This window comes from Centroberyx affinis, unplaced genomic scaffold (assembly GCF_046629955.1).
Source record: "Centroberyx affinis isolate AG114_WGS23_722 - 3 ecotype Tasmania unplaced genomic scaffold, CSIRO-AGI_Caff_v1 ptg006875l_1, whole genome shotgun sequence".
NCBI classification, from domain to species: Eukaryota; Metazoa; Chordata; class Actinopteri; order Beryciformes; family Berycidae; genus Centroberyx; species Centroberyx affinis.
Genome location: NW_027283485.1, coordinates 52,804 through 68,419, shown reverse-complemented (window position 1 = coordinate 68,419; position 15,616 = coordinate 52,804). Strand labels below are relative to the sequence as shown.

At 42.3% G+C, this 15,616-nt stretch overlaps 1 protein-coding gene across 1 annotated transcript in view; it reads right to left on the bottom strand.

The window, feature by feature from the left end:
• Positions 1–582: 582 nt before the first annotated feature.
• Positions 583–15,616, bottom strand: part of LOC139639149 (pleckstrin homology domain-containing family A member 6-like) — a gene marked incomplete at its 3' end in the record, with an annotated part of 47,008 nt that continues 31,974 nt past the window's right edge. The window contains exons 6-9 of the mRNA XM_071513216.1: positions 5,428–5,624; positions 3,112–3,681; positions 1,423–1,927; positions 583–669 (exon numbers count right to left, since the gene is read on the bottom strand). Of these exons, the coding sequence (XP_071369317.1) occupies positions 583–669; positions 1,423–1,927; positions 3,112–3,681; positions 5,428–5,624 (1,359 nt within the window). The remainder of the gene's footprint in view (positions 670–1,422; positions 1,928–3,111; positions 3,682–5,427; positions 5,625–15,616) is intronic.

The window sequence follows — 15,616 nt, the reverse complement described above, 5'->3', positions numbered from 1 at the left end:
TAGCTGTTTTTTTTTTTAAATAGTCCTTCGGGATAGATTGTTCCTTTCAGGTTAAGGTTAATGTGAAATTAGGATTTTAGGGTTTAGATTGTTTCTTTCAGGTTAAGGTTAATGTGAAATTAGAATTTTTAGGGTTTAGATTGTTCCTTTCAGGTTAAGGTTAATGTGAAATTAGGATTTTAGGGTTTAGATTGTTCCTTTGAGGTTAAAGTTAATGCAAAATTAGGATTTTAGGGTTTAGATTGTTCCTTTGAGGTTAAAGTTAATGCAAAATTAGGATTTTAGGGTTTAGATTGTTCCTTTCAGGTTAAAGTTAATGCAAAATTAGGATTTTAGGGTTTAGACTGTTCCTTTCAGGTTAAAGTTAATGTAAAATTAGGATTTTAGGGTTAAGAATAGAATTAGGATTAGGTTTATTTAGGATTAAGGTTTGGGGGAATGAATGTAGTCAATTGTAGATTCTCATAAGGATACTACAAGGATGGTACAAGGATGTGTGCGTGTGTGTGTGTGTGTGTGTGTGTGTGTGTGTGTGTGTTGTGGATGTATATTAGTATATTAGTGGACAGTAGTGGCACATACCATTTTGTTGTGGATGGAGGGGGATGCAGGGTAGTTGTAGTGGTATATTCCTTGGGTTAGGGACCTCCTATCACCAGGGTAGTCATACTGATGGAAGGAAGGAAGGAAGGAAGGAAGGAAGTAAGGAAGGAAGGAAGGAAGGGACGGATGGAAAGGAGTATGTGAGAGTGGAAGACGGTGAATATGGTTACAGCATATGAAAACAAAACATTAATCTCTCTCATACAACGACAATCTATGTGAGCATAAACCACTACCTACAATGATTAAATATATGGAAGCCCTGAAAGGCAAGGTGAAAAAAAAAAAAAAAAAATGCGGCCAGTTTGTAAGTTTATGTAACAAGATCAACTTAGAAACTGGCAGCAAAAATACATGTTTTCATTTTGCCTTTCATTTTTCATATTTAGGTAATAAGATATTTTGACTATATTTTTTCAAAAACGCTCTGAGGTCACCTTTCTTGGAAGTCTTAAACCAAAAGGTATTCAACACTGTTCTGCAGTATTATGAGCAGAATACACCTGCATCCTAAAATCCCTTCAAGAAGTATTCAAGAAACATGAAGAAAGGAAAATCTGTACTATTTTGAAAGGACACTAGCTTACTATTGCCTAAACCTAAAGAATGAACAATATATACAATGAAATGTTGGTTTTTTTTTGTTTGTTTTTTCCAGTGACAGAACATAGCCCAAATGAGTTTTAGACCAAAAACCCCCAAACCTCCCCCCAAGAAAATACGTACGTAAAGTCAAGTGGGAGGGTGTGTGGGGGGGGCATACTCTTTATAGCCACTGTATAATACTGCACACACACACACACACACAACCCCTCTCACCTTTGGCGAGCTGAGGGATCTTCTCAAGCCGTACACGGACGGATCGGCATAAATCACGTCCTCCCTCATCCTCCCTGGGAGCCGGTCGAAGCGGGTCGACGGCGACCGGGCCGGCGAGGCGAAGTTGGGCGGCCCCGGCGAGTAGGGCCCCCCCGACGACGAGGAGGGCGACCTGGGTACAGACCTGGAGCGCGGCTGGATGGACAGACGCCTCATGGAGGCCTGGGCCATTTCCATGGGGCCCCCGCCGTAGTACTGGGGCCCCCACGGGTCCCTGGGCATCGGAGGGCCGTAAAAGGGAGGGGGTCCGTCCCTCAGCGACCGGCGCTTCTCCTCGACGGTCCATCGGCGGTCGTAACCCCCCACGGCGGAGACGGAGCAGATGCTGTCCGGTCGAACCCCTGGAGGGTACAAGGGGTACTCCTCCACATACTGGGGACCACCGGGGTAGACCCCGTAATAATCAGCCGAAACCCCTCGGTTCACTGTGTAGTAGCGAGAGGGACTGGAAGGACAGGGAAAGAAAACGGGAATTTGGCAGAACTCAAAATTTGCGAGAACTCTGTCCATAATTCTTGGATCTTGGCTTATTTCTATTTTTTTATGCCTTGCTTCACATTCACACTGGGAGCTGACCAGTACAACCACAATCTACTACTGTCAGCCACTGGGAGCTGCACAGTACAACCAGCAAGGCTGCTTGCCTTGCTAAAAGGTACCTCAAGAGTAGTTGTTCGGGGGTGAGGTTCTACTCATTCCCTTTCAGACAGTCTGGGGATCTGAACCACTGTCCTTTCCTTCTCCTGTGCCTCACCTACAATCTCATGTTAGGTAATTCAGTTGCCTCGTATTCAGCGTGACTTCCAATGAGGTCGACAGTAGAATAAGCTTCGATTCCCAGAGCACCAACATAACAGGAAACCAAAAATAAAGCGTGCAGAGGTCAGGGTCTTAGGGCTCTATTTTCGTGGTGGCACACTTTTTTTTGTCGTCAGGTTTTTGCGGTCATTTGGTGTTTTCGGGGACTCGCCGTGAACTCTGCCAAAGAGGGAGGAGAGGTGCAATTACGGGCGTTTAAGCTCGCTTGCTCGGGCCAGGGCAAAAGTGCACGCTACAAAGCTACTATCTTGGCTGTACTAAGCGATGCGATCATTAACGGCTTCTATTCAAGAGCATTCCCACGCTTGTGGATGATATGTTGGTCAATTTGACTTTGATAGAAATCCGTCAAGCAGGCATTTTTCATTCTAGCTATATACACATGTGGCTATGGTGTGAATGACTGACTGAACTGCCAGTGTGCGCCATGACACAGAGTGGGGACTGTGGAGGCTGCCGTCAGGGACTGGCTGGTGGATTTGATTTGGTAATAACTACAACAGCCTGACTTTTCATGGTAACAGTTAGCGATTTTTAAAATTGAAACTATGTCTTTGTGAGCTGTATTTCAAGGTTTTTAGCTTACAATTGGAGCCAATGACTTCCGGGTTTACTAAACCAATGGTAAAAATGGTACATGGGAAGTCGGAAAGTAACGGGAGTAGAGCAAACACATTGCTGATTTTGTTATTTTCATAGGATTTGTTGACAATAAGAAATGCATTAAAAAACACCAGCCTTATATATTATGTACATCCACTGATGGCAATTCTGCACCTTCCGCACAAGGACACTCCTCTGTTCACCTACCTGTTCATGTCCTCCTGGGACATGCCCGCGACCCGGCGCTGGTTGACCCACTGCTGCAGCTGGGTCATGGAGCTCTTCCTCTGGGCCATCCTCTCCGGAGCCGTCCTGGGCACGAAGCCCCTCCTCAGCACCACATTCTCCTGCTGATCCCTGGGGTCCCGCGGCGGCCCCACACCCACTTCTGGGCGGCCCTGGGGCGGGCGATCGCCGCTGTGACTCCTAGTCGGAGGTTGATTGCTATTGCTATTGTGTGGGGGGGTGCTGGCGGGGCCGTAGTTGCCCCAGCCGTTCGGATGGTGGTTCGGGTGGGGGGCGTGGCCGGAGCCGGGGCCTGCTCCTCCGCCTCCTCTTCTCTCGTCGCTCATCCTTACCTCCTGGTCCGAGCGGGGGGTGGAGGGAGGGGGCGTGTCGAGGGCGTCGACCCCGTTGACTTTGGGGTGGGGGTGCAGGTCGCCGCCGGCTTCGTTGTGCGTTTGCGTCTCCGGGTGCTGCAGTGTGTGTGCGTCGGGTGCTTTCGTTACCATGGTACGGCTGAGCTCGGCTGTGGTGGCGCTGCTCTCCGAGTTTGCTCTGAGGAGTAAAAATGTTAAAGTGTAAGAAAGGCACAGACAGCAAGAGAGAGATATTGTATAGAGCAGTGGTTCTCAACGTGGGGTCCGGGGACAGGGGTCCTTGAGGGGGTTCCAGGGGGTCCCCAGCCAATTGATGAAGTGTTAAACTTCACCATTATTTGATTTACAAGAAGTGAACACAGTTAGAGAATGTAGAAGAATGACTGTTTTGATCATAGTTTCTCTGTTATCTCTCTACCTGCAATACAGATAGACATGGGATTCTGGACAAAATCATATCGAACAATAAAAATATTCTCAGATTTGGGTCCAAGAGACTAAATATCACTATTTCTTGGTGGAAGCTGCTAATAGCTGCTATTTTGTGGTAATATTTAAGATCTTTAAAGGGACATTAAGTAATTGATGACTTGCAACCAACATTGATAGAACTTATCTCCTCCTACACAAGTCTCTGGCACATGCCCCCCACCCCCCATCCCTTTGAATTACAGTGGCCTGTAATAAACACAAACAATAAAACCACATATTCCCAATGTAGAGGAGTAAGCGAGTTAATTAGAGCAGAGAACCAGCATAAACATCGAGGGAAGAGGTAATACATCACCATGCTAAATACTGGAATAATAATATTGCATTGTCATTCACTTTTTTGGCTTGAGAGCGAGGCTTTTTAGTTTTTATAGCTGAAATGTGCTGCGGTGCCAGTCGCTCACTCATAGCACCATCCTCCATCGAGTAGTTGAAAATGCCAGTAGATTGTGTATGTGTTTATGTGTGTGTGTGTGTGTGTGTGTGGCAGTAGAGATCTTTTCCACTTTCTTTTCACAGGAAACAGTATTTAGAGCATCATGGGACACAGTGGTGGGTAGAGTACTGAAAATCTATACTCAAGTAAAAGTACAATTACTCCTATAAAAAAATGACTCAAGTAAAATTGAAAATTACCATTTGAGAAACCTATTCAAGTAAAAGTAAAAAAGTATCTGGTTAATAAAGTTACTTTCCATTTTAATATTTTTTAGGGTGTGCGGGCCAGTGCAAAATAATGAAAAAACAGCACTTGTTGATAAAACTTTCTTAGCCCTTTATAAAACAGAATATAAGTTTGTTTAACTCTAGTATTTACAGACATTATCAAAGTAACCAAACCTATTACAGCCCCAAAATGTATACAATTAATCAAAACTCAGATTTTCTGTTCTGTAGTATTACTCCCTTGTACCAAGACCTCAGTCAGTCAACTAGAGAATGAAAACTCCTCTCCATTCACATTCTCTCCATTCTGGGTTTTGCTCCGTCATCATCGCATCGTGGTCAAAAGACAGGTGGTGCTTATTTTTCTTCCAAGCAGCTGGCAACTTGGCATCTGCAGTAGAGGTGCTCCTCGCCCCCCCCTCAATCCCCGCATATAGAGCAGGCTAGTTGTAACGATGGTATACATGTAGTGAAGTAAAAAGTAGATTACTGCCTCAAAAATATACTCGAGTAAAGAGTAGAAGTACAGTTTAAAAAAAGGAACTAAAAGTACTCGTTCCTTAAAAAAACCTACTTTTTTTACTCATGTTACTACCCACCCCTGATGGGACACTAAAACTCTCCATTGAAAGCCGTACTAATGAAGTAGTTTTAGGTGGGTCAGCAGCTCCTATAGGCAGGGTGAGGCAGGTTTTTACAGACTGTTGAGGAAGACCCTCCCCACAACACTCTGGGTTGTGTCTCCTCGGTCTCCTCGGTCAGTTACCTCTGTGCTGTCTGGACGGTGACCTGCGCGGCATCGCTCATCGCCGCGATCCACTCCTCCTGCTCCTCATGGCTGTCGGCGCTGAAGTAGTAGGTCCTGGTGCCGGCGTGCTCGGCCTGCATGCAAAACACAATGGGACCCTTAAACTCGCCCTCGTCCTCGTCCTTCTCCCCGCCCTCCTCCTCCTCGGACCACACCTGCAGAGGGAGAGAAGAGAAACAAGAGGCAGGGGAATGAAGGAAGGACGGATTCTTAGACGGCGTCATCGTCTTCATAATCGACGAAGTCATCATCTCCTCATGCAGTGGACAAGCAGTGACACCCATGCAACAATCCTTTGGTAAACTTTTGTTGAATTAAGCGATCATCTGATGATCACAGTACAGGTTTCAGTTCCAATAAGATTTCTGAATTCGCATGCATTCTATATATCCGAACAACACAGGACATAAAGTAAAAGTTAGGATAATACGGTACAAGACAGAAAGAACAGATAATGGCAGGAGTGTGTGTGTTTGTGTGTGGAATAGTGAACACTGTGTGAGATCAGACATGCAGTATAACAGACTCATCATGCAGCCATCCAACACTGGACACAGGGATAAACAGAAGGGCGATAAAAGTTCAACACTATACCTGCTGTACATTTATACCACAGGCACAGTGGAGGACAGCTAGGGCCCGAGGGTCCTCACAGGGATGGACAATGGGGGGGATGGAGAGGAGAGAGTGAGGGATGAAAGGTTAAGGGTGAAGGTGGCAAAGGTGATTGAGTGCACACTGATGGGGCCACCTGTATGGTCTTGTGTAGGTGTGGTTACAGTGAGGATACCAGATACTCTGCAGTGTAGTAATGTTAGAAACCTCATAATATGTTCCTCTAAGGCTGTGGCTGTGTGTATGAGTGGTTGGTTGCTTTATAGAAGGAGGAAATCTCTCAGACATTGAGGAAACCCCCATCAACAATGAGAACACGCATTTAGTGTAATTTCACAAACACGCCACACGGGGGCAGCACAGACCAAGAAGTTGGACTTGGACACCATTTGTTTACACTGATCTTAGAGTGACTTAGAATGAGTGCAGCAATAGAATAAGCTTCAATTCAATAAAAAAAAAAAAAAAAGGAGTCCAATGTCTGGCCTTAGTGGCATTCATGTCATGTGATAACCTGACAAATATTCATATTGCATAAGGAAGTGTTGGGAATGAACGTGAATATTACTTTAACCTAAAAAAAAAAAAAAAAAATATGCAAAACATGTCATGAGAGATTCAGATAACGTGTGAATCTGCAATGGATTAAGAGTAATTATTACAGCATAGACTTTGAAATGCACAGCTGAAAACCTTCCCAAACCCAACAATCTCCACTCTTGCATCTAAAACAACATATCTGCAAGTTTCATAAAGCCATAAAGCTAAATCAGACTTTTTTTTAAAGACATTTTTAATGACATGTATGACCAATTTCACCACTGAAAATGAATACAAATGTCAGTCCTGTCAAGAATACAGGTCTGCCTGACTGGGCTTATTTCTCACTTGGAAAAAAAAAAACAGGGCAGCATTAAAGCCTCTAAAATTGACTTTAAGGCTGAAAGGCTGCGTTTAAGTGTTCAAGGACTTTTGAGGCCTTGAACACTGTCATCAAATTCAAAAAGACAATTTTAAGACTTTCTCAGGACCTGCAGACATCCTGCCAAGACTGCACATTAAACCTCTCCAACATCCTTTTGAGATATTCCGCAGGTGTGTGTGAATAATAGAAGTCTTTGCATAAGGCATTGGCTAGCAAACCGCACATTTGTATACAAGTCCAACAAAAATCAACAAATCAAGCCGAGATATTTATCTTACGGTAAATGTTTCACTTTAAGGCGTTTGCTATTTGACGCCTTGAGCCAATAAAAAAAGCAGTTCGGTGTGAAAGCCAGTGGAAAACTTCAAATACAACAAGAGTATAGACAGAAATTGATGAAAATATGAATACTGAAGATGCGTTAGAATACGACAGTTCCCAAATGTTTGCATGTCAATCCCAAACCTCATTTTCAATATCCTGATTTGTTGCTCGTGTGAATAATGGGTGACGCTTTATATTTCCGGGTCCGGTGTGAAAGGCCAGGGATCATGCACATACACACACACACACACACACACACACACACACACACACAGTCTTAACTGTCCCAGCCTGGCCGCAGTAACACCACACCACACCCCACTATCATTTTCACTTGTCCCACCAGTTTCCAGGTTATTTACTGTGTCACATTGTTCTTTGCTGTATCCTGGTACTGCTTCCTCATGTGGATCGTTAACTCACTTGTTTGTTTCAGACAATGGAAATATGTAAAAATGACTAAATAGACCAAAATATTTTTTGGTGTGTGTGTGTTTGTGTGTGTGTGTGTGTGTGCCAGATTAGCTCTATATTTGCCCTTGGCTGGTGATGATAGCAGCAGTGACTGAAGACAAACGATGTGTGTGTGTGTGTGTGTGTGTGGGTGTGTGCGTGTGTGTGTGTGTGTGTGTGGGTGTTTGTGTGTGCATGCCTAGGAATGTGTCTCCTCATTTGGTGATCTCTCTCTCTCTCAATCTCTCTCTCTCTCTCTCTCAGTTCAACAGTTCAATTCAGTTCAATTCAATTCAATAGGCTTTACTGGCATGTTAATACTAACAATATTGCCAAAGCTTCAGTTACAATGGGTGACATGATTAAATACAGTATAATTAAGTAACCAAATCCCTGCTCTATCCTTTGCATCAGTGTGTGTAGGTGCATGTGTGTGTATGTGTATGTGTGTGTGGAGGAGGGGTGTAATTGCCATAGGGGAACAGGAGGAAATGATGTCACTGAGAAACGCACAAGTCACTTCCTTCCACGGTGGAATGTATCGAGGCCCCGCCCCCCAAAACGGTCACAGGGAGGTGATGCAATTGGCTGAAATTGCCGCGTAGTGACAGCCGATAGTAACCTAGCAACCGGGTTGGGGGGGGTGGGGGGTGGGAAGTGGGGGTTGGTATATTACATGTGACATCCCCCCCCCCCCCCCCTTTATCATCCGCTCCGTTCATCCATTCATTCAGTCAGGAGGAGGAGGAGGAGGAGGAGGATGGAGGGAGGAGAAAATGGATTTGACATTTGTCGTCTTTCTTTCTCACCATTCCTCCTCTTTCCTCTGAATAATAATAATGATAATAATAATTAAAAAATAAATACATAATACAGACAAAAACAAAGGGTATTATTATACATATTATTATTGTTCCTATTATTATGATGATTATTATTGTTCAAATCAGTGTCGTCTCTGATATGATTGATCTATCTATCTATCTATCTATCTATCTATCTATCTATCCATCTATCCATCCATCCATCCATCCATCCATCCATCCATCCATCCATCTACATGTGTTTGTGAGTGTTCAAATGTCAAATCCATTCTCCTGGAAATGTACAGTAAACATTTTCTCCATTAGCCTCCTCAGGTTCCATTAACACACTCTGCAAAAAGCCTCCTGTTAAACTGTTAAGTGTGTGTCTATGTGTGTGTGTGTGTGTGTGCATGTTGTGTGTGTGTGTGTGTGTGTGTACCTGCCAAGTGAGTCTGTCACACACCTGCACCTGTCCACAAGTGTGTCCATGAGGAAATGTGCAATGTGCACTGTGCATGTGCCCATGTTTGTGTAAGTGCGTGTGTGCGTGCGTGTGTGTGTGTGTGTGTGTGTGTGTGTGTGTGTGTGTGTGTGTGTGTGTGTGTGTGTAAACGCCTCCAGTACATGGTGTGCCTGAGTAGTCAAACATGGCCTCAGGTCCGTTGGCATTGCATCCCTCTCGGTCCCTGTCACCCAATCTGTCTCTCTCACACACACACACACACACACACACACACACACACACACACACACACACACAATATTGCACTCTCTCTCTAGATGTCCCTGAACTGAGAATTGAAGTTCATGCCATTGAGCTTAAAGCTACAATATGTAACTTTCTGACACTAAAACAAATAGGATGTATCATACTGTTTAAAGTGTGGGTCTGTGTGTGAGCATGTCAGATTTTGTTCGACTTAATGAAATCTGGTCGTGACTGATGAAAGTGGGCATGCCTTATTGCATAATAACCAAATCTCCACATATATTAAAATCAAAACTTCAAAAATTCATCAAGTCAGCCATATGTCGGCTGAAGTGAGATAAATCTTTCGTACACTGGTACCTGCCCCCGATTCTGAAGTCGCCCCCCCTCTGTTTACAGCAAAAAAAATCATCATACTTAATTCATAAAAAATACAATAAATTGTTATGATATCATGAAAGCTGAGCGTACAGCAGATCAAAACATCTAGCTGCAAATAGTTTCATAAATTGACAATTTGACATGTTTTTCGATCAATCTTTATCAAACTAAAGACAAATTATGTCTGTACTGTCAATATGATAATATATAATCAGAAATAATAATCAGAAAAAACAATGGCTGGTGTCACAAGCTGAAAAGTAATGAATATATAAAACTGAATGCCCAAGACCGGAAACATATAGCAAGAGACTATATAAAAAGACAAACCAGATTAATAAATGAAGATGCACATAAATAAAAAAAAACAATTACGGACTAATGAATGCTCTATGTAAATCAGGGTATATGCAGGAATGCTGAAGTTAAATTCAATACCTTTTAAGACCTTTTCAATATATTTTCAGACCTCAACGCCACTTTGAGCTGTAACCGGTTACATCAGTGACACCTTTAACTTACATTTACTATACATTGATTTTGAGATTGCAAAACTAAACAGTCTTAGTTTGCGATAACTTCTATGGACCACTGTATCAATACAACAGAATTCAGATAGGCCGCCCACAAGAGGGCGTCTCTTAATTTCCGGGTTATGCATTACTGTTTCCGGTTGTAGTTTGTTGTAGTTGTTGTGAGGAGCAAAATAAATAAATTCACGCAAACTTTTAGCACACAAACTCTTTGGACAAATACATTGGAAAAAATAGCTACAAAATGTAATACCTCATAAAATGGCGATTAAGACTTTTTAATACTCTTTTAAGGGCCTTAATTTTCACTAAATTGATTTATTACCGTTTAATACTTTTTAAGACCCTGTGGACACCCTGTAAACAGAGGGCTCAAACTACTCAGTTAATAGAAAAAACAACCCTGAAACAGGATACGTGTATAATAAAGTCCCAGACCTACCATCACTAAGTCATGAACAGCCAATCAACAAAAAACTGCCCACTTGTTCCTGACCACATGGGGCTGGTACGGGCAAAACCAGGGAGTCTCATGCATTGCTGCTGGGTGGATTTTCTCATTACATTACTTTGATTAAATTTGAGCCAATTTTTTAAGTTTAAGTTTTCCAACTTCCGAGTGGTAGAAATGGTTTCGAAACCTAAGCAGGCACCGGCTAAGAGGCGGGTAGCTTGAGAGTGACAACAACAACAGATGCAGTATCTCCCTAAGAAGGTATAAAGTATTAATGATGCCTCCAGTAATTTCCTCTGTAATACGAAAAGGCATCATCTAAAAAAAAGGGTTCGATTCTAGGAACTCACCAAAGGCCTCTGGCAATCATGTTGCTTTACAGTTACTCGTTTTACTCATTTACTTCAGTGTCTCAAATGCTTCGAACCCTCGTCTTTGCATTGAAGGATTTATAATGATGCAGCTTTCATGAATACTGTGAGATTAAACACAAAAAAAAAAAAAAAAACCACACATTTCTCTGGCCGTGGAAAAATACAGCAAATATTGAAGGGAGAAAGCAAATCTGAGGTGCCAATGTCCACTCACTGTCCTGTGAGACAAGGTTACAGTGCCATGCGGGACATACACACACACACACACACACACACACACACACGCACACACAGATCAGATAAGGCAGGGTAAGGACAAGGGAACGAGCACAAAAACAACCACCGGCCCTGAGCGAGGGATGAAGAGGGGAGAGGGATAGCGGCAGAGGGGCGAGAAGACGAGTGTGGCACAGTATAAATAGATAAATATACTCGGAGACAGATGAACACACACATGAAAGCACAGCGTGTGAAAAAGTCTGGAATCATAAGGATAACAGTAACCCTATTTTGTTTTTGTTTTTCTCGTTACACTTGTTTTTCCCTGCAGACTGGCTGTCGAGATGGCTGAGTGGTCTTGTGCTATTTTGTCATTTTCTACGGCTATTATCTTTTCTATATTTAAATAATAAAGCATTTCATTTTTTCCAATGTTGTAGTGTTGGAGGTTTGGTAGATTTCCAGTGTCTAAGGAAAAGTTTTTTTTAAAATACGATTGATGAAAAAAGGGATTATCCAACCCCGAGGGTATCTCACTGTGCTCTTGTATGTCACATCATGAAATACACAAATGGGTCTCAACGTTTTTGATTAGAAAATGGATGGAACTGGTCCCAAGAAGAAGAAATACGCTTCCAAATGTCAGTCCACTTGGTGCGAGACCTTCCCCTTTCTAACCACTAGCCACATCAGCAAACTTGTAGATGTAATAGCTATTTACTAACTATTTTGTATAAACCAAGTGACATAATCTGGAAATATCCACACTGACTGAATGCTTGCTTATCTGGTATAGAAACAGATTTTTTCTTAGTTACTGGAAAGTGGAAATGGAAACTACCATGGTAAACAAACTACTTTGGTAGGGTCCTATTTGATATTTTAAGTGCTTTTTTTTTACATTTCATACTGCATTTCATTCTGTTATTTGATTACAGAGGCTATTAATCTCTGTGAGAGGTCATAAATGCAAGTATATTGTACAATAAATGTATACAACGCACCAGAAAATAGCCCGACAATAGACAATGTATATCCATTAGTAAGAAAATCTCCCTCTTTTTCACAGCCTAATGTTGGCAGATATGCATAGCTCACTATCTGTTTCTCTTCACGCTCCTCCCCATCCCATATCTGCACCCAGGCAGTCTCTGTCCTCCATATCTGCACCCAGAGGTAAGAATGGACCCTCTAACCCCTGAAGGGAATGTGACCTGACCATAAACGCCGTGCTCTACGAACCCAGAGTGCTGTGGAAAAACGGACTATTTGTTCCCAGTGCTGAGCAGCAGAGGACATCTTATCACTTAGGGCCAAGGTGTGGACCTACACTGTTCTGAACTTCTATTTACCCAATGTGTCACAGATCATTTTACAGATATGGGATATTGATGCCGATATGATGCTGATGATATTCATGATATCGTAGATTTCCATTCGAAAAAAAATGTTCATGCCAAAAAATTCTATAATAATAGCAACAATACTACTAGTACTAATAATAAAAATATAAAAAAAAATATATTCATCCATACTTATACTCAAAATCTGATCAAAATGTCTCATTAGAATGAGTTCAGGCTAAGGATTTCCCATAGGCAACCAGTGTAGTGCTGATCAATTCTACAATAAATTATTTACTCAGTCAAACTGCATCATATCCATCTTGTGACAGGTGGATGATACTGACTGGACCACATCCCAGTTTAATAAAGGGACAATATCAGCAAATTAATATATTGGTCTAACCTAAAATATGTATATTCTTATGCTCTTTTTCAGCACTGCTCCACCCTAATTAACATTCATATAGTTATACAACCAGTCCACAAAAGATAAAGAGAAATAAAACCAGTTATGTAATCAGCCAGTCGTTTTTTTTTAATCATTTTTAGCCATCAGTATATCATTGTCTTATTAATAGTGCTACCTTGGTATAATTTCCCTAAACAAATGAGACCATGGTGGAGACGATTGGTAGGCTCTATCTCATGGCAGTGGAATTGTTAGTGCTAGTTTTTCTCAAAATTATGACAACTTTTCCCATAAACCCCATTGCTTCCTGTCCTTCCTCCCCCTCCCTGGCGCCTTTGGCTTTGCTGAAGAGCTAAACATGTTGGAAGTGATTTCCCCATCGGCCTTTTTACTCCTTCCACCATCTGCTGCCAGAAACTGCAGAACTGCCAATCAAAAAAAGTCAAATTACACCGGAAGAACAGCGCCCTCTTCCTGTGTGCCATAAAGCGGTCCAGCAGATTTCCCGCCAAATCCAAGTGTCAAATGCAGTGTAGCGCAGTGGTCCGGGGACCGCCAGGGGTCCTTGAGGGGGTCCCTGGGGGTCCCCAGCAAACTGATGAATTGTTAAACTTCAGCATTATTTCATTTACAAGAAGTGAACACAATTATAGAATGTAGAAGAATGACTGTTCTGATCATAGTTTCTCTGTTATCTCTCTACCTACAATACAGATAGTCATGGAATTCTGGACAAAATCATATCTGACAATAAAAATATTCTCAGATTTGGGTTCAAGAGACTAAATCTCATCAAATGGGGGTCCGTGGCTCTAATGTGGACTACATTAGGGGTCCTTGATAGGAAAAAGGTTGAGAATCACTGGTGTAGCAGCTGTTAGAAGCTGTTAGAATCCTCTCTGTGATGGGTCTCATTTGTTTACTGTAATTATATAATAACATCTCAAAATGAATGTAGATGCTGAAGTGACACACGGAGCCGCTTTAACATGTCAAACAGTTGAAACACACTGGAAATTATCTGATTGTCTGCAGGGCAGGAAATCTCTGTCATGACATTCATAAGTGCTTGCTATGAATATACAGCGTGTATTTATGTGTGAGTGTGTGTGTACATGCACACACACACACACATCTAGATGTACTGACAGTGTTTATAATTTGCGGTTCAGACCTGGAGGAGAAAGATAAGCTATATGATGATGACCGCAAGACTCTGCTCTTATATAAACCCTGCCTCCCCTCATCAATATTCTATCAACACTATTCTGAAGCAGGGCGTGTGTGTGTGTGTGTGTGTGTGTGTGTGTGTGTGTGGGTGTGTATTTTCATCTAGCCAAGCCTAGCCCGCAGGAAATGCAGTCAATGCAACCATTTAAAATGCAACACCAGTCAATGCAGGCTATTGAAATGCTACCCTGGCTATCCTCACACACACACACACACACACACACACACACACACACACACACACACACACACATACTACTGTAACACGGCTTTCAAAATGCTAACAGCAGCACTGCAACATTGACAACACTAGTAAAATACAAACACATTTTGTCTCTACCTTTGATGTTGTTTGAATTTTGCTGCAGGCAGTGCAATCTGTGTTGTTATAAATTCCTTATACACTTCACTAAACCCAAAGCTATGCAAAGTCCCTGCAGTTAATATCATTTACCACCAAAACATCCAAGCCCACTCACATGTTACACATACATAGATATAATTATTGGTCTATGTGATGAGTGTGTTTTGTTTTTTTTTTAGATATGGCCTTCAAATAACTTTCTGGTGATTTCTGCTGGATCATCACTCTCAATTATAATGCGAAAATCTGCAAGATCACATTTTGACAGTTTTTGACTAGACTGGTTAAGTCAGTGGTTCTCAACCTTTTTCATATCAAGGACCCCTAATTTAGTCCACATTAGGGCCATGGACCCCCATTTGCTGAGATTTTCTGTCTTGGACCCAAATCTGAGAATATTTTTTTATTGTTAAATATGATTTTGTCCAGAATTTCATGACTATCTGAATTGTAGGTAGAGAGATAACTATCATCAAAACAGTCATTATTCTACATTCTATAATTGTTCTTATAAATGAAATAATGAAGTTTAACAATTCATTAATTTGCTGGGGACCCCCTGGAATGCCCTCAAGGACCCCTGGTGGTCCCCGGACCCCATGTTGAGAACCACTTAAGTTAAGTTATGGAGAGTGTCACACCTTGCCGTACCCGGCTGACACCCATGGATACCATCTGTGTCAGGTATGTGTACCTCAGGACAAAGAGGTTTTGGGGGTTATTTCTCTATCCCATGAGTCCAAAAGAGACATTAGCACATAACATGGGCTATAGGGATAAAGCAGCTCCAGCTCTGGCTCCTTCTTATACATGTAAACAGACCGCTGAGCAGATTCACACAGCTGTGCCAGAAGCCTGAGTGAGCTGTGAGAAGACCCCGATCTGCGAATTTCTCACACCACAGTGACATCTCTATCTTGGTATGGTCCTTGAACCTTGGTATGGTGCGTGTGTGTGTGTGTGTGTGTGTGTGTGGTGTGTGTGAGCGTGTGTGTCTGTGAGACT